This window comes from Crocodylus siamensis, chromosome 3, assembly GCF_052110815.1.
Source record: "Crocodylus siamensis isolate JL-2025a chromosome 3, ASM5211081v1, whole genome shotgun sequence".
Classification (NCBI taxonomy): domain Eukaryota; kingdom Metazoa; phylum Chordata; order Crocodylia; family Crocodylidae; genus Crocodylus; species Crocodylus siamensis.
This window is the reverse complement of record NC_143397.1, coordinates 193,512,318-193,532,121: the sequence shown is the minus strand read 5'-3', so window position 1 is coordinate 193,532,121 and position 19,804 is coordinate 193,512,318. Positions and strand designations below refer to the sequence as shown.

General features: G+C 43.4%; 1 protein-coding gene and 1 long non-coding RNA gene across 2 annotated transcripts in view; both read right to left on the bottom strand.

Moving 5' to 3' along the window:
* Nucleotides 1-7: 7 nt before the first annotated feature.
* Nucleotides 8-1,021, bottom strand: LOC149869279 (uncharacterized). The gene is made up of 2 exons (XR_016441440.1): nucleotides 954-1,021; nucleotides 8-298 (listed from the first exon to the last, which is right to left on the bottom strand). It is a non-coding gene; the product is annotated as an uncharacterized LOC149869279 (long non-coding RNA).
* A 14,318-nt stretch (nucleotides 1,022-15,339) lies between these two features.
* The window catches only part of RAB2A (RAB2A, member RAS oncogene family), a 75,229-nt gene continuing 70,764 nt past the window's right edge, over nucleotides 15,340-19,804 (bottom strand). The window contains exon 8 of the mRNA XM_090040038.1: nucleotides 15,340-19,013. Coding sequence (XP_089896164.1) covers nucleotides 18,918-19,013 — 96 coding nt within the window. The 3' untranslated portion in view covers nucleotides 15,340-18,917. The remainder of the gene's footprint in view (nucleotides 19,014-19,804) is intronic.

Below are 19,804 nucleotides of genomic sequence, written 5' to 3'. Positions count from 1 at the left end.
AAAAGACTTTTTGTTTTATTTCTGTTTTATTTAGAAATAGTTTTTGGGATTAGATTTGTCGTTACAGAGCAGGGTTCGTTCGTGACCATTATGCAAACAGCAGTAGAGACACCCAACTCAGCAACTGTAGAGGAGGCTTGTTGTAGGAAGGATTGAATATTTTGCAGCATCAAGGGAAGCAAGCAGCCTCAAACACAGGGGACCTGGGAGTCAGCCTCATGACGGAGCTGTGACACCTTTGCTTGAAAAGAAACGTCTCGGCACCAGCCCCAAGACTTTCAACCATGTCTTTCAAACCCTGCCACAAAGGGGAAAAGAAAAAGAGTGTTTGCAGCTGCCTTCAAAACTAGCTGCAAACGAAGGGGTCCCCAACCCCCCAGGTGGAATCTGAGTGCGCAGGGCTGCCTGGGGGACTTCAGCCAAGTATCGCAGCAGGAAAATACAGCCCACCGTATAATAACAAATACAACTACTTTTATATCAAACAAAAGGGATACGGGTACACATAAATAAGCCATGGTATCCCCATCATCACAGCAGCTCTCGCATATTCCTAACAGGTTTGTGCCCCATTGTGCTAACCCCAGCAAGGAAAGCTGCAGGAGGAAAACCTGAGGGAGGGAGAGTGGTGAAGACAGGCCCTCACCCAGGGCATCCCGGGGGCCGGACATAAAGCAGAGCCCAGCGCCTTCAGAAGCGGGGGTGGGATCCGACATAGGCATGGGACAGGCCTGGCCCCGGCCAGCCCCAGCTCTTAGGATCCCATGAGGGAAAAAAAAAAGAGCCGGAGGCTTTGCCTTCCTGCCAGCGTCTCCCGCAGCTCCTCCCCCCACCCCCCGAGGCGGTGCACAGCACCGCGACCCCTGCCCCTTCGTCCCCGGGGAAGTCCCCTGCCCCCACCCAGATGACACGCGCGCGCGCGGTCACACACTCATCCCCCCGCGGTTCCTCACCTCCCCGCGCCCCGGGATTCCATCCCCCTGCCCAACGTTCCACTCCGCCTGTGACGTCACCGTGACAGGGCTTTCCTTTCCCTGACGGTAATTTCCCGGCAGCGCCAATTGGCTGCGGCTGCCGACCAATGGCAAGGGCGCGACCCCTCCCCCCGCCCCCCTCCTCCAGCCGGTGCTGGGCTGGCGCGGCGCGGGCAGGTTGGCTGGTCCCCGGGGAGGGGGCGGCAGCGCGGAGGTGGGGGAGGGGGCAGCAGCCGGCACCAGGTGGCCCCGGGCTCGTCCCGTAAATGCACGAAGAGCGCCGCACCACCACCGAAAGCCACGGCGGCGGCCGGGGCACGAAAAAGCTCGGCCGGCCGCGGGCCCCCTGCCCCGGGGCGGGACAATGGAGCCGCGGCGCCGCCGGCCGGGAGCGGGACCCCAACAAAGCCTCCTGAGCGGCTCCCCCCGGGGCGGATGCGCCCGGCTCCGCTCTGCTGCCCTGCGGGAGTCCCTGCGGCCGGGGACAGGTCGGCTGCCCCGCCTCCCCGGTGCCAGAGGAGGGAGGCCAGGCCGGGCCGGGCCCGGCCTGGCGGCGAGGCGAGCTCCCGGCGGGGCTGACACAACACACAACTGTGGCGGGGGGAGAGCAGCCGCCCTGCACAGACGGGCATGGCAAACGGAAGCGGTGACGAGGATGATTTTCCTTTGTCCTGCGTCTGACTTTCCCCTCTGAAAGTGAGGGACAGCCGCTGGGTGGAACCAGCGAGGAGGAGAGAAGAGGAAGGCAAGGGCCGCCGCTCCGTGCCGGCTTCCTCCTGCCCCGTCTCTGAGGAAGACCCCAGGCCGGCCACGGCGACCTTCCTGCCACCCTCGCGGCCGGGCCGGGCCGGGCCGGGCTCCAGCCACACACCTCGGGGGCAGCTCAAGCCCCCGCTTCTGTGGAGGCTCCCCGAGTGCCTCGGCAGAGCCCAAGGACAACTTGAGACCTCCTTCAGCGGCCGAGGAGCAGCTGTGTGGCCAACAGGTCCCAGGGAACAGCATATTACAGCCATCGCCCGTCCTCGCCTAAATAAAGGAAAGATCAGGTGATCTGAAATGGCTCTGGTCATAGGAAAGTTTGACTTTCTACTCCCACCAGAACAAAAGGCAGACAAGGTTCTTTGGATAAATGTTGTATCTTTTATTAGACTAGCTAAGTAGCTAGAAAAATGGTTCTTTGCAAACCTTGGGGCACAAGCACCCTTCTCCAGGCAGAGGTTGCTGGCATGTGGTGTTCTCCTGACTCTACCATATGTCCAGCATGGCTACAACCAACACCCACTTTGAGAACAGCAGAGTCCCCTTGCCTGAAGAACGGCAACTGCACCCAAAATCTTGCCAAGAACTTTTTGCCAACTACTCCGTTGATCTAATAAAAGATATCATGTCTACTCAAAGAACCTATAGGCCAGTTAGTCTTACCTCAATTATGGGCAAGCTTTATCTCTCACCCTGTTCTCATTAAGAAATTGGGGGACTGTGGTGTTGACACCCACACAATCAAATGGGTCACCAACTGGTGCAAGGTGATGCATCTGGGGGGAAGAACCAGCACCATACCTACAGGCTGGGGAATTCCCTTCTCATCACTGCAGAGGCAGAAAAGGATCTTCGAGTCATCATTGATCCCAAGATGAACATGGGCCTGCAGTGTGGGGATGCAGTCAGGAAGGCCAACCGTACCTTGTCATGCATCCACAGATGCATCTCGAGGAGGTCCAAGGAGGTGATCCTCCCCCTCTATGCGGCACTGGTCACTGTGTCTGGGCGCTGCACTTCAAGAGGAATGTCGACAGCATAGAGCGGGTCCAGAGGAAGGCCACTCGCATGATCGGGGGGGCAGCAGGGCAGGCCCTATGAGGACAGGCTACGGGACCTGAACCTGTTCAGCCTCCAGAAGAGAAGGCTGAGGGGGGACCTAGTGGCCTGTTACAAATTAGTCAGAGGGGAGCAGCAGGCATTGGGGAAGTCCCTGTTCCCCCAAGCACTGCCAGGAGTGACCAGGAATAATGGTCGCAAGCTGCCGGAGGGTAGATTTAAGAGGTGCTACATCACTGTTAGGGTGGCTAGGAGCTGGAACCAACTTCCAAGATAAGTGGTGCTGGGTCCTACCCTGGGGGTCTTTAAGAGGAGGCTAGATGAATACCTTGCTGGGGTCATTTGACCCAGTACTCTTTCCTGCCATGGCAGGGGTCAGACTCGATGATCTGCTCAGGTCCCTTCCAACCCTAGAAACTATGAAACCTTGCCTGCCTGTGTCCTTAGACCAATATGGCTACAACCAAAAACCCAGCACTTCGAGAACAGCACTTTTATGGCTTCCAAGTGAGGCCAAAAGTGAAAGGAGAAAAAGGAACAGATGCTGCTGAGTTATCAATGAGACTAGATCTTTGCAATAGGAACCAATAGAGCCTTAGGTCATGGTAAGGACTGAGGAGATGGCTCATCTGGTTTATTTTGCCAAGTAGGTATGTTTGATATTCTCCTTTTTGTCTTGGTTAGATCCATAATTCCTTGTTAATACGGGTCCAGATCCTTGAATGGGTCCGATAGGGCATGGGGTAAGAGAAATGTCCCTTAAAATGTCTTTCAGAGAAGGAAAGAGAAGACAAAGGAAGAGAGTTAGCAGAGCAGGAACATGCACAACATTTTTCAAAGTTCAGAGGCAGGCATAGGAACAGGAGGAAAAAAAACAAAAACCAAACAAACAAAAAAAACCAGGTTGGGGTTTCTATACCCTTCACTATTTACCAGAAAGCAACAAAAGAAAAACAGAGTCGTAACTGTCTCTGTCCTCAAGCATACTTTTTGTAAAATGAGAAGGATGCACAAGCTTTATTGTAGACGATCTCTCTGAGAAAACTTCTAGATACAGATTAGAAAGCAAAAGCTGGTCTGAACTCTGAATAAAACTATAAACAAAGCTGTGGTTTAAATGAAGTCACATGTAAACTATTAGTACAAAAGAAAATCCACAAGGGCAAAACAGCTGTCTAGCAAAGTCAACAAAGAGATGTGGAGGAAGGGAAGCAGATGGAACAGTAGCTTCTGCTTAGTGTCATCCCCAAACTTGAGATTTCTTCAGTGGTAGCAGAGCCAGTTTCACGCTATTCCAGGGGTGCTCAACCTCTTGCCCACAGACTAAATGTGGCCTGTGGGCTCCCCACGGGTTAGGAAATTTGGCAGCAGGGGAGCAGTGACAGTTAATACTGCCACCCCTCTCTGCTGCCAAAATCCTAAGCCCCAAGAAGCAGGTCTGAGCCAGACTGCAACTCTTCCCTGTCCTCCTGCATAGCCAGATCAGGACTGGGATACACCTCCTCCCCTCTGCATGGCTAGGTTGAGGCCAGGATGCACTCCACTGGGACAGACCAAGTCCTTTTCTCCTCCCCCAGGGCCTGGGCCAATGCCTCTGCCCCTGTGCTGCTGGGGCCAGGTCATGTTTCCTTCCTCCCACAGGTTTGGGCCACACCCTCTTCCCCTGAGCAGTTGGATCAGGCTGGGCTAGCACCATTCTCCACCTCACAGCCAGATGGCACCATGCAGCACCCCACCCCAGGCACAAGATTGGGTCCACGAGGTGAATCAAGCCTGCAGAGGGACTGGGCACTGCCCATCCAGTCCATCAGCCGAAAAGGCCGAGCAATAGTGTTCTAAACTCTCCTTGAACTTTTTATTCTCTCTATTCTACAAAGCTGAAAAACATGGGATCTCAGTTACAGGCTATACAAGTGGTGTTTCATGTGACAGGTAGAGAGCTATTCAGAGCTAGAACACTAAACTTCAGAAAGTGAGGACCCACCAACAACAAACTGATGTATGATGAAAGGACAAGAGTACAGATGGAGCAAAGGAACACAAGAAAAATAGAGAGTTTTGAGAACTGAGACTGGATATGAAACAAGTGTTCAGCTGGATCCTTATTTTTCCCAGAATGTAGATGCTGTTCCTCACACATAGCTCCACCTCTATGGGCAGTATTAATGTAAACACTTATGGAATATAATCCACCTTCTGGGTTGGGGTGGTATAATGTACTTGATGCAATTTGCCAGGCTCTAAAAGGTCCCTCTTCATTTCTTTGCATTATAGGAAACCCAGAAACATGGAACGAGTAGTGAGAACATAGGTTTTGATCCAGTGGTTTACTCCAGAGGACAGTAATGACACTTCTGATACAAATATTTGTTTTATAAGCTTGGCATCTTTTCTCAGGAATCTTTTTGCTTTACCTTTGCAGGCTCATGTCATACCCCCAGGAAGTACTGGGGGTGCTCAAAGGTTAATTAATACTAGAGAAGGCGGGGCATGATAGCACTTTAGACGCTAACAGGTTCAACAAGTCATAAGCTTTTGTAGGCAGCACTGTACTCCATCAGATACTACTTCTTCAGATAACAGCCAATTTGGTCAGGTGCTGCCTAAAAAGGATTTAATTTAATTGTGTAATGGGACCTTAGGAACTTTGTCCTGGATCCCCATAATCACACATCCTGCTATCCAGATGTTCAGGATTCCATTGCATGTTTGCTGGGGCATAGGCAACTGAGCATTGGGGAGCTTCATGCCACATGTTCAAATTAAAAACATAATACAGCCCAAGTAAAGTGTGATGGAAACTGGCCACAAAGATGGTCCACATTTAATTTAAAGTGAAACATCTTTGTAGCTGGTTTGCCATTTTTATCATATAATAAATTGCTTGAATGTATGGTATGTTACAATTTATCACGATTAACATGTTAATCATGACAGAAGTAGCGTCTGCCAGTGACCTAAGGTGCCATGCTGTCCCGACTTCAGACAACCATCACTATCTTTCTCTAATATTGAAGTGGTATATTTACTTGAATCTAGGATGAGCTCCCCTCCCCCTCCCCCTCCCTCTGTCAGCATAGGGGGAAAAGCCCATTTTAAATTTGCATACAAAGTGTGGGGTGGGTAGTGGCAGGAGGCTGGTAGGTCAGGGCCAGAGTCAAACCCACAACAGCCTCCCCCACACCCCATCTCCACCTGACCCTTGCAGCCACTGTTCTGTCTGCGCTGGAGGGGTGGTGGGAGGGAATATTCACCTTCCAAAAATGTGATTCTATATCTGGAAAGTTATAACACACTTGTAAATTTTCCATATATAGAATCTAATTATTGGGGGATTGTCTTAAATTCAGGGTCGATTTAGATTCTAGTAAATATAATATTTACTATATTTTAACCTGTCCTAATACAATTTAACAGATGCAAACAATAACAGGCAACATTTTGTGACCAATCAGCCTTCGGCAGATCATTTGTAGTCCACAATCAACAGCTGGAAGCCAGCTGTCTTAGAACAATATATTATTTGGAGGCAGTGGTTGGGTGGGTTAACAAGGAGATATTCAACTACGCTGTGGAAAGACAAATCATTATGGTTTTAGTAAAATCTTACTATAAGCACTTTTGACTCGTAATAAACTAAACTAGCAGTCAATGTCCCAGCAATACTCATAGACACTCCTGCAACTTAAAGCAAGATGGAAGAAATTGTTTGCTGTGAAATAGACAATAAGAAATATATTTGTAATTTTAAGTTCCATGACCAACACTTTGACTATTTATGTATTCATATATTTGCATAACCTACTTCACCTGCTTCCTTAAAGGAATACATTTAAGGAACCTTGTTAGGTCTTGCAGTCTGCTGGATGTCACCTGGGGTGTAACAGCTCCCATTTCACTTCTGCAGTTTATCCAGAGTTCAATATACACACTAGAACTTTTAGCATAGGTATTTTTTGTAATCAACTGATTTTCCAGTTTAAGAGCACAAGGCTTAATTGAATGCGTTTAACAAGAATTCAGTGGTAACATGGTTAAAAAACTTTTTCAGGAAGCTGTTAGATTGATGTTTCTAGCCATAGTGCTACAGGCAGCCTACACCTTTGAGTTTGATATACCATGGCACTTTGTTTCCATTAATTAGCATGATCATAGATAGATATGTTACAATGTATACACTGCTACAATTCTCTAAATCAATCAGTCTCAACTTTTATATCATCCTTAATGCAAGACCCTACACTTCAGCCCTGAATGCTTTCAATTACTAGTTGAAACAAAATAAAACATGTTAACATCTTTCTAAAATAAGAGTTTAAAAATTATTCTGACTGCAGGTTTGTACAGACTCCAGTCCTGCAAGGTCTCTCGGTGTTCAGCATTATACACAAGCACATATAAATTAATTTCTAAGTGAGCCCAAGTGTTCCCCATGCACTTGACTATCAGCAAATATACAGTAAACTGATTTAGCTATGCGATAATTCTCAATCATTATTGTTCCAATTCTCTGCCAGCACTCTTCCCCTTTTATCAGATCCTGATAGTTGATCAGTATTTACATTTTCATTGGAGTGGCAAGTTAGGGTTTACTGAAGTATCTCGCGAGTAATCTCATGAGGTTCAATAAGGACAAGTGTGAAGTCCTGCACTTAGGATGGAAGAAGCCTATGCACTGCTACAGGTTTGGGACCAACTGGATAAGCAGTACTTCTGCAGAAAAGGACCTGGGGGGTTACAGTGGACAGTAAGATAGACATGAGCAGTGTGCCCTTGTTGCCAGGGCAGCCAACAGCATACCTGGGCTGCATTAACAGAAGCATTATCAGCAGATCAAGGGAATTATTCTCCTCCATTCTGCACTGGTGAAGCCACATCTGGAATACAGGCAGTCCTCAGACTCATCACAGTTGGTTCCTGAAAACCATGTCTTAAGTCAAAATGTCATAACTCTGAATCAATTTCCCCATAGGAATGTTATGAATGGGCAATTGGTTCCTAAACCAAGGCCAGATACCCTATTTTCACCAAAAGTGACCCAGAATGTTGTACTCAATCAATTATAGATGAGTAATATAGCTACATCAATGTATTTATATTGTAAATAGCAATCATATTAATTTGGAAGGACATTTTTGGGGTGACTTTGCTTGACTTTTTGAAGAGTTCTTGGCTAAAGTCCTCTCAGGAGTCTTGTCCGCTTTCTTAAAAGGAAGTGTCCAAGGAAGTTTGGACAGATGTTCTTCAGGGAGATGGGCGACATAGCGAACTTGTTCATTGGCATGGCATGGCATTGGATCAAGCATTGTAAAGTCTAAAATGATGTCAGAAAGTCGAAACAGGGTGTCAATTTATAAATGTTGTGCCATTCGTTGCAACTTGAAATGTCTTAAATTGAGGACTGCCTGTATCCCCACTACAGAAAGGATGCGGACCAATTGAAGTGTCCTGTGGAGGGCAACAAAAATGGTTAGAGGGCTGGGGCACATGACTTCTGAGGAGAGGTTGAGGGAATTGAGCTTATTTAGTCTGGAGAAGAGAAGACAGATGGGGTTTGGTAGGAGCCTTGAACTACCTGAAGCGTTGTGTCAAAGGGGATGGAGCGAGACTGTTCTCAGTGGTGACAGATGACAGAACAAGGAGCAATGGTCTCAAGTTGCAGCAGGGGATCTTTAGGTTGGATATTAGGGAAAACTCACTAGGAGGGTGGTGAAACACTGGAATGGGTTACCTAGAGGTGATGGAATCCCCATCCGTGGAGGTTTTTAAAGCCTGGCTCAACAAAGCCCTGGTGAGAAAGATCTTATTGGGAATGGTTCTGTTCTGAGCAGAGGGTTGGACTAGATGACCTCCTACAGTCCCTTCCAACCCTAATTTTGTATTATTTTATGATCTTTTCTCCAGCATCAATGCATTTAACAATATATCTTCCTTTTCTTTCCTGTTCATTGACTAATTTGAGTGATCTTTCACTCTAGAGCTGACCTGTTACATCTATAACCTTCTGTGAAAAGTTTTTTCTCAGATCCTGTGGTCTGATTTTTTCTTTAGCTTCAGAAGTAAGTTTAACTGCAGTGGTGTATTCTAATGTTTCTGTGGTATCCATCTTCTTTACAACAACCTAATTTCAAACAGACCAATTGTGTCCTCTCCTGCATCTAAATTTAATCTCTCCAGTTTCTCTTTAAAGAATAAATCAAAGAATCTGTAATACCCTGTGTGTTTAAAATTAACAAGTCAATTATAGTTGCCTTAGTTTCTTGAGCTACACTCTTTGGCTTATTTTCCCCCAATTGAATGGTATCGGGGGAAATTGACTGCATCCTCAGAAACAGCAACCTCTTTCCCTCCCCCAATGCCATTCAATTCAATCCACAGTTATAGGCTGGAGAACTGATAGGGTATCAGCAAAGCTTACTGAATTGCATCAAGTACACCAGTACTTCCCCACCCATTCATCAGTGTTTACATTAGTGGCTTTCCCTTAGTCACTGTGGGAGACCCCATGTATATTGTGGAAAATTGAGACCAATTAATTTAGCATGTTAATGCAGGGCTGTTCAACTTCAAAGTGGACCTAGACCACTTACAACAATGGTCACATGGCCCAGGCCACACACTGCAGGGGCTGCACAGCATGCAGGCTTCCAGGACTCCTGCCACATGCAACCCCTTGCTGCGTGAGCACCCCCCTTTTTAAGAACCTCTCATTCCCCTTGCTACTGGCATGCGAGCAGCACGAGCCTATTCCCTCCTTGCCACTGTGCGAGAACACCTTGTCTGCCTTATATCCAACATAGCTACAACCAACACCCACTTTGAGAACAGCAGACTCCCTATGCCTGAAGAAGGGTGACTGTGCCTGAAAGCTTGCCAAGAACTTTTTTCCAATTGCTTAGCTGGTCTAATAAATGGTATCACGTCTACTCAAAGATCCTTGCCTGCCTGTGTCCTTAGACCAACATTGCTACAACCAAAAACCCAGCACTTCGAGAATGGCAAAAGTGAGGCCAAAAGTGAAAGGAGAACAAGGAACAGATGCTGCCGAGTTAAATGAGTAGGCCTTTGCAATAGGAACCAATAGAGCCTTAGCTCATGGTAAGGACTGAGGAGATGGCTTTAACCACCCTTACCCACCCCCATCACTGCTGTGATGGGAGCTGTTTTTTGTTGGTGGGTGCTTGTACTTAACCAACCGCCCCCCCCCCCCAAAAAAAGTTAAAAAGCTCCAAAAAACAAAACCCAGTGCTTTAATTTAAACTTGGCACATTCCCGCACTGATCCCCATGCACATCCAGAAAAGGCAGTGCATTACTTCAACTTGGCTCTGGCACCAGCATCTGTAAAGATTGGGTGCTTTTATCTAATAGCTGATTGGATCAGCTTCAGCTAAAAGCACCAAAAAGCCCTGCTGAAGCATGCTTTCTTTACAGACACTGCAGAGCTGGTTTGAAGCAATGCACTGCTTCTTCTGGTAAAGTGCAAAACATCTGCCAGCAGCCTTCAGCTGTGGCACCTGCTAATTTTTTTCAGTGGGTGCTTCAGCACCAGAGCACCCATGGAATTGGTACTTATGGTGCAGGCAATCAAAGCACACCCACATATTGAGAACATAATTTTTACAATGGATAAGAATAGAAACATGTAAGATAGAGGCAAAATATTATGGTATGAGAGCTTGAATCAGGGTACATTATCTGATGTAGACAATCTAATTAAGAAAACAATGCTAGATTTCCCCCTCTCCTTAGTGTGACTTTTTTAGCTAATAATTTAGGATAGTTTCATAGTAGCTAGAGTCGGAAGGGACCTAGGTAGATCATCTAGTCCGACCCCCTGCCTTAGCAGGAAAGAGCACCGGGGTCAAATGACCCCGGCAAGGTGCTCATCTAACTTCCTTTTAAAAATCCCCAGGCTAGGAGCCTGCACCACTTCCCCTGGAAGCTGGTTCCAGGCCCTAGCCGCCCTGACTGTGAAGTAGCGCCTCCTAATATCTAATCTAAACTTACCCTCCGCCAGTTTGTGACCGTTATTCCTGGTCACTCCTGGCAGCGCACGGGGGAACAGGGACTCCCCCAATACCTGCTGATCCCCCCTGACCAGTTTGTAGCAGGCCACAAGGTCCCCCCTTAACCTTCTCTTGTGGAGGCTAAACAGGTTCAGGTCCCGTAGCCTCTCCTCATAAGGCCTGCCCTGCTGACCCCTGATCATACGAGTGGCCCTCCTCTGAACTCTTTCCATATTGTCCACGTCCCTCTTGAAGTGTGGCGCCCAGAACTGGACGCAGTACTCCAGCTGCGGCCTGACCAGTGCCGCATAGAGGGGGAGGATCACCTCCCTGGACCTGCTCGAGATGCATCTGTGGATGCATGACAGGGTACGGTTGGCCTTCCTGACTGCCTCCCCACACTGCCGGCCCATGTTCATCGTGGAGTCAATGACGACTCCAAGATCCTTTTCCGTCTCCGTGCTGGCAAGAGGGGAGTTCCCCAACCTGTAAGTGTGGTGCCGGTTCTTCCTCCCCATGTGCAACACCTTGCACTTATCAGTGTTAAACCCCATCCTATTCTCATCCGCCCACCGTTGCAACCTGTCAAGGTCAGCTTGTAGCCTATTGCACCTTTCTAGTGCACCCACATCCCCCCACATCTTAGTGTCATCAGCAAACTTGAACAGGGTGCTTTCTACCCCGTCATCCAAGTCACTGATGAAGATGTTGAACATTGCGGGCCCGAGGACCGAGCCCTGCGGAACCCCACTGCCCACATCCTTCCAGGTCGAGAAGAACCCATCCACTACCACCCTCTGGGTGCGGCCCTCCAACCAGTTGGCGACCCATTTGACCGTGTGGGCATCGACACCACAGTCTCCCAGCTTTTTGATGAGGACAGGGTGAGAGACAGTGTTGAAAGCCTTCCGGAAGTCCAAAAAGACTACATCCACAGCAACCCCTGCGTCTAATGATTTGGTGACCTGATCGTAAAAGGCCACCAGGTTGGTCTGACAAGACCTGCCACTGATGAAAATTATTTATCTGTCAAATCTGATATTTGATCAAACAAGTTTTTTTTTTTCTACAGCATACTTTATCTGTAAATACCTACTGCCAAGTTTACAAATTTAAAATTAACTATATATAAACACAGAATATTGATTTCCTTATTTTGATTCCTTATTTCCTTTGATAGCTACATATCCATTCAGATAAGGCTGGTTGCCTAGTGATTCTTAACCAGGGTGCCACAGAGTGCACCAGTCTTGAGATCCTTTCAGGGGTGCCCCAGTGCCCCTGAAATGTTAGCACTGTTAGTTGTGAATCTTGTTTGCACAGGATATTCACAGGAATTTCACATAAAAAGTTATGGCATTAAAAATATTTTGACTTGTTGCAATCTTTCCAAATTCTTTGCAGTAGAAAACCTGCTCTGTTATTTTCCCCTAATCAAAAGAACAAGTGAAAACTAAGAGCTGGCATTTTATGAGGGATGCACTGAGTCTAAAAGCTGAGAACCACTGGACTAGCATCTCAGATTTATCTTCTCCAGCTTGGATTACCTGCAATAAAATCGTCAAACTGAGCAGGAACACTTTTCATCTGGGAAAGCAGGGAATGAACTTCTGACTTAGCCCTTCCTTCACTGGAGGGGGAATAGGATAATATGCTGTAATTGGTTTTCCACGTTTGCCAAGAGTCTGTTTCCTCTTATCAGCCACAATATTTAACATAGGTCTTGTAATAGCTCCAAAAATAATAAAATCTGTCCTAAGAATAAAAGCGATAGATCCGTGCAACATGCTGCTTTTTGTCATGGTCTTGGTTTTGTTACATTCTGTTACTAGTTTTTATTACCTAATGTTGTGGTTTCTTTCATATGGAGCACCCTAGTAAAGACATTTCGTCAGCTATTTATACAGCAGCTACATGGATTATTTACAAACTGAGATTTCAGAACCACAATAAAACAAATTACTACTGTATACTGTTAAAGTTACAGTGTAGCTATATGGCAGATGAACTGTAATTTAACAAGGACCAGTGGAAATAAGAACTTTCTAAGAATAGTAGAGGTGTTTATAGTTTTATGTATAATACTTTACAACTAATATTTAGTACAAGCCTACACTAAAAACTCAAACAAAACCATGATCTTTCCATTGCTGGCATGAAAAAACTAAATAGAAGAAAATCTCTCCATGTAAACAATGATACGCAAAGGAAACAAACCTAGGCAATGCTTCATCTGTAACAGGACTAGGAAGAGAGAAGTGCATTAATTCCCTTCTCCCCATTTTTATTAGAATAAAGGGTATATACCATACAATTGTGTGTATAATTAATTAATCTCTAGTGGTAAAGTTTCAGAACACTTATTTTGGGTGGTGGGATTCTAGCTGCCTGACTCATGTGAATCAGCTAGTTTTGGTACCTCCATCTCCTGAACATCAGTATTAATTTTTAATAAATCACACAGAAAGTACGTTTTTCTCAGAAGCACTGCAGAACTGGAAGCAGAGGTAGAGGAATACAAGTAGGACAAAAGCTCTTGAATTGTAAGGCAAGATAAAGAATTTATTTTCTTTTTGGATGGTAAAGAAACAGGAGGGAAATGGAGTGGCAGACCAGAGATAGAAAGAAAAGTAAGAACAGAATAAAGACAAGGAACAGGACAGAAAATATGAGAGAGGAAACTGGATGGTCTCCTGTACATCCAACAAGAATGGAAGAGAGACATTGCAGCTAGGTACAAACATCAAAACATCAGAGGTGGAATCGATGCAAGTTTCTGTAAGTAGTGTGGTTTAGATCAGTAGAAAACAGAACACACATTCACCGAGGGCAGAGAGGGGGGGGAGCAAATCTTAGACCAGGTTCTGCCATTTTTAAACCAGTCTATGTGGACTGAACTTCTGTTCCGTTACAGGTACAGACCAGTTTCTGATCACTTATATCAGTTAAAGTGTAATGTCTGTATCTGGCCTGAGAGAGGCTAAGGTACCCACTCATTTGAATAAAAAAGCTTCTGGCATAAATCAAATTTTCCAACCATTTTCTAGGAGAAAATATTAACTCAATTAATTTATTTTGATTTCTCTTCTCTCTCATTTTCAATTTAAATTATAACTAAGCTAGTGTTAGTGTTCTACAAAAGAAATTGGAATCCAGGATAATACATCTTTAGGTGTGGGTTTGCTGCTCCAACTTCCGTAGTTCAAGATTACTATGGACAAGAATGGGTTGTTTTTGGCCTAAAACTAACATGACAGTACTTTTAAAATATCAACCATGTGCCTTCAGATGGGGGTAACAAGAACTGGGAAGCCACATCATTTACAAATTAAATCACATGGAAGAGCTGGCTCTTGGGAATGAAGTAAGATATTAGTTGCAAGTGATCAAAGTTGTACTGTCATCACTACAGGCTACAAATACATATTTTAAACACATACCTAAGTGTAAATTTTTTTTTTAAAAGTTTGATTTTACTCCCCATTAGAAATGAATTGGAACCAGAACTAAGTGCTACTCATAAAAGCACTTTGTCATGAATGCCTCTCCACAGCTATCTATTTCTACCAGTGGAAATGTCTCAATCGTCCACCAGTAGGAATGTTTACAGGAACAAGAGCATTAAAGACATTCAGCCTACAGCTGTCACTTTCTCCCCAGCTCTCTGCACCTTCACCCAGTGAGGTGATCCCAAGTCTGGGAAAGGCTTGGGAAGCAGTCACTGCTCTGCTCCCAGTCTCCATGGGGGAAGACTCCCATGGCACATTCCCACGAGTGTGCATGTGCATTTCCCTGGGGATAAGTAGCAGCAGCATATAGTTATGTAGTTGCCCCTGCACATGCGCTCTGACATGAAGCAAATTGCCCTGGGTGGGGTAGGAGAGGCTGGGGCCAGGCCTTACCCAGGGTCCTGAGGGCCTCCTGGGGCTGTAGCAGTGGCAATCTGGGCGCATGGAGCCCAGCTGGCACCTGAGTGTAGCTCCGGCTGACTAGGCTCTGGTTTTAGGCAGCACACGCAGCCATGTGCACCACCCTGTATTTTATTTTATTTTATTTTTTTTAAGATAATGGGATTTCCAGTATTATGCTTCTCTAACTTTCCACATAACAATGAATACCTACTGAACTGTATGAAGAGAAAAACAACATTCACCCCTGCAAAGTTTAAACAGATATTAAGTAGTTTATAAGCAACTTTTTGGGAAAATGTGCAAGTCACAGGTTTCAGCATTTTCAAAGTAAAATAAATCTGTTGAGATTCTTATATACAGTTGTATACAGTTTACTAAAAGCAAGAGCTATTAAATATTGGTATTGATAGTAAGTCTTATGACAGTATCTACTGATAAACTACATTATAGCAACAAGAGAACATGAGTAGCATGTGCCAATGGGGGGGGAAATGCCATGACATTGTGTAAGGTTACATAATATTTCTAATAAAGTCATATGTTCTCCCTTGTATATCATACTTAACTCTTTTGAAAGCAAACTGTAGAGGTCCAGAAAATTCAGTCAACTGATTTTCAAGATACTTGCAACATTCACAATTTCCAACTTTATTTTTTTTGCTTGTTTAAACCCTCAAAATCCAGATTACAGAGATATCATTTTACAAGCAAATATGTGTACATGTGGAATAAATTATTTTGAGTAACTTCAGCCAATTTCTTTTCTTAGTAATTCAGTAGGTGATCTGTTCACGCATTTATATAGCGCTCTACTCCAACAAGACCAAGACAGTGTCGCTTACAGTGGCCAGGCAAAAATGCTACCTTTACTAGACTAGAAATTTTAATCTGATTTCAACATTTATGAGAACCGGAATTACTGAAACCTATGGAACTACACTAGTGTAAAACCTCTGAGAGAAGATTGAGTTTCTCAGTCTTATTGTGTAGATAACCCCCTTCTACAATAGACAAGATGCTTACCATATACTTAGGATTACAAGTTTTCACCAAAAGAATTTACCAGATTATTGTGAAAGCAGTAACCAATCTTCTGGAATTTCCCTAGAAATTATATATAGAGAATCTTAAAAAACCAAAACGCTTGAGAACATCACTCTAAGTTTACCATTTTTGTTCAACAGTTATATTTTTATAGCTTACTGCAAGTAAGCAGAGGGACATCACAACAACATGCATGATGATACACCTTGATATGACTTTTCTACTGTTGGTAGTAGTTTTTTTTATACACAGCAGCTGTTCTGGTCTCTTGTGTACAATGAAATATTCAAATTCCATGGCCAACAAGTAATTCCTTGGCCATAAAAATGCAATCAGTTAGGGCATCTAAAATGCAACAAAGAAACTAGATATTACCACAGTCATTAAGGTGTAACTGAAGTTGCATAACTAACTGGACATATAGGATTACCATAACTGTGGTAAGGAAAGATGTTGGAATAATATGTGTGATAACTATACCAGTGAACTATGTAAAGTGATTGCTCGTTTCACCCAAAACAGATACATATAGGATATTAGAACTTGTAAAGGATTTGCTTCAAGCATTACATTCACACTAAACCTGGTTTCTAAAGCAGGCAAAAAATGACACCTGGGAGAAAGTAACATTGGTTCTGCATTAGCTCCTCCCTGCAAGTACTGGCATATTCAGATAACAGACTGTAAGCAGTGTGTCCTTCAACACCGCTGATTTTAGAATAAAATCTCAACTTTGACCATGCCAATATGACTTCTGCTGTGGAGGAATTAAGTAGCAGACTTTTGAAATGTAATTATAGCACTGGTCTGAAAAGGTAAGGTTGGTTCTCTGCTGTTACAGCATGACTGTGTCTCCGATTTTCTAAAACGAGTCCTTTCAGCAACTGACATGATTTCTTAGAGGCTTCTCTAGTCCTAACCCACAATCTACCACTTATGCAATATGTGAGCTTCTCTTCCCCACCCCCTAAGGATATGGATCTGCCAGAAGAAAATAATTTCCTATTCTTAAAACTTTTTATGCTGATAATTGCTATGGCTTAGGAAGGTTGGAACCATTTTCACAATGGCTTGAGGTTTGCTAGAGAGAGTCCCAAGACTATAACTTTACCTCTGCAGCACTGCTGTCCCTGACATCCCAAAGCAGATGCACTTAGCTCAAGCAGGGTAGGCAAGCTGTGATAGACTGCCAAGCAGACCTGTTTTTCATTCTTAAATGTCATGAGATCACCTAGGCATCTCACTGAATACCTCCATTATCCAAAAATAATTCATTAGAATGGACTCAAGAGGCTACAATAATCATCTTCAAGCTTCTACACTAAGGTTAGAAGGTTAACACTTTCTTTTTCTGCTTTATAAATGCTTAATGTTTTACGTAGCTTTGATTGCAAAGTATGGTACATTATAAACAATTAAAATTCATAACTGTGGTATAAGTGTGGAGGTACACGTCTCAAAAGCTTGAGAATGCAGCTGAAGGATATAATGTAGTGTAAACTGCAATTTTAATTCTTTTAAAATCCTAAAGGGACAAGAAAGATACTGGTACTATTTGTGCCCTATGGATAAACTTCCTCTATAAAAAGAGCAAAAGACCCCAAATATTTTTAAAACTTTATTTAATCTCAGACCCATTGCTATGTTACACTTCTTAAATTAAGGTTTATTCACTTCTGAAGTCAATGCTCCCCCTTGTAGCTTGACTGTAAAGTGAGATGAAATGAGAGAGGAATCTATGTCCCCCAAATCTGTCTCAGCTGGTCCAGTAAGACAAAACTGTAGTTAAAATTCATTTCTTCAGGGAGACATACAGATCATGATCTAATGTCACCCCTTTATTTATGAATTAGATAGAAATATGAAGAATTAGTTCATTTTTGTTCATTTGCAGTCAAACCAACATTGAATATTCTGCACTTTAAACAAATATAATACTTAAACAGAGGATTTTATTTTGCACTGTTTTAGCCATGTCATTATGAGTACCACCTCTCCCTCTCATCCTTACATCACCACCATAATAAATACCAAACCATTTCCAGTTTTGGCTTTTATCAAGATTTTCCATCTGGCAGATTTTATTGTCACCCCCCCCCTTCACAATAGACAAGATGCTTACCATATATTTAGGATTACAAGTTTTCACTAAAAGAAAAACTTTACACAGTCACTGTACATCTAGGTTGGAAAAACAACCCCCAAAAAACAACACCCCCCAACTGTCCTGCATGAAAAATATACCTAGAAATGAAGTGTAAACAAGGGGTGGGGAAACAACATTATTAAAAAAAAATCTTCATAATGTGCCACTTTAAATGGGTATCAATTCCTCCTGTATTTTTCATTCATCATTCTCAGTTTTTACCTACAGTATTCATTAAGGCAAACAGCTAATCCATTTTTGAAGAGGTGCTGTGGAAATTGTGAACAAACAGCAAACATTTGGCATTAAAATAGGTAACACACATGTAGCCTCTAGTAATATACATTAAGCATTTTTTTCTTGGACTTCAGGATAATGACAGAAGATAAACATGCTAACAATGTCAAAAAGGTTTAAAATTCAGCGTCCAAGCAATTTCTAATAATGCTCCTGTAGTTTTCAAGCTCTAAATAGTATAGAATTTATGCAAATGCATTAAAGAATTCTAGCTTGGCAAATACACCCAAGCAGGTTATTAAACTATATATACAGAAAGTAAATGATAAATACAGAATTAAAAGAGTCCTTTCTGCTTCTCTTTATAGCCTTGAAAATTGACAAAAACTTGAGGACAGCTCTACGATATTAAACATTAGGTAACCACAGTAGCTGGGAAACCTAACTACACAAACTGATTAAAATACTCAGATGACTTTGTAGTGTTTAATACAATTCAGTTCGTAGTCAAGGGCACAAGACAACATTTAACAAAAATAATCACATCAATTGACCTAGAAATCAAATGTAAATAGATATGAATACAATCTCCAAAATCTGTCTCTTAAGTGAACATTAACCATTTATTCAAAGTTATACAAGAATTCGAAGGATAAAGTCTTCTCCTGCAACATGAAACCAACTTACAATAGTTTCATGTGTCAGTTGAGCTGGAGTGGGGGAGGGTGAAAGAACAAGTTAGTAGGCCCCATTCAGGTAGCTAGAAAGTAAAAATAGGCTCAACAGCAGCCTCCACCAGCTTGTTGTCCTCCCTGATTGCCTGCAAGTGTTGCATTAGTAGCAGCATGTTGAGGGCCAATTTTAATTCCATTTGCCTGAAATAAGAAAAAGTTGAATACACAGTATAATTACTTTAGGCCATTTTATTATGCTAAAAGCACTGAAATAAGTTAATTTCTTTTTGTTTAGGAACCTATCTAAAACAAGATCTCTCTTCATTTTTGTGTGCAATAAGCCACAGCAAAATTCTATTTAAAAATATGCCTAATATCAATTAAGGAAGTAAAGTGGGGGGGGAGGGCGCAGGGGAAAGGGAGATGCTTTCCTTCTTGTTTCCTTTATTTCCATTTAATTTCTGTAAAACAGTTCTGAATTTGAAAGCAAGAAAACAATCATTCAGCAAAAGTATTATTTACCTATAATTGCATACAAGAAAAAGGCTTTTTAAATAGTATATGTTCCTAACAAAAGCAAGAAAGAAAAGCAAAAAGGAGAAAAGAAAAGAAAAGGAAAGGAAAAAGAGAAAGAAAATTTTAAAGGAGAAAGGAACATAGATTCAAACCTCGACTGCTTTAATACAATGCAAAACTTTTCCTCTTTAGACAGCATTTCTTTCCATGTTGAATCAGCTGTACAGGCTAAGGGCATATGAGTGTTCTGTGTCATCAATAATTTCTATGATCCCCAAAGACATGGCTACTCGCCAAGAACCCACACACAGCGCAGCTCTTTCATTCATCAAACTCACACTTATATCTTAACCCTCACTCCCTCAAGTGGATTTTACCTAAAAATACAGCACTTTGAGAAAAGTAATACAGTAGCTTCAGAAATTAAGCTCTTAAGGAAACTTTGCGTCACAGTAAATCTCAGATTTATAGTGCTT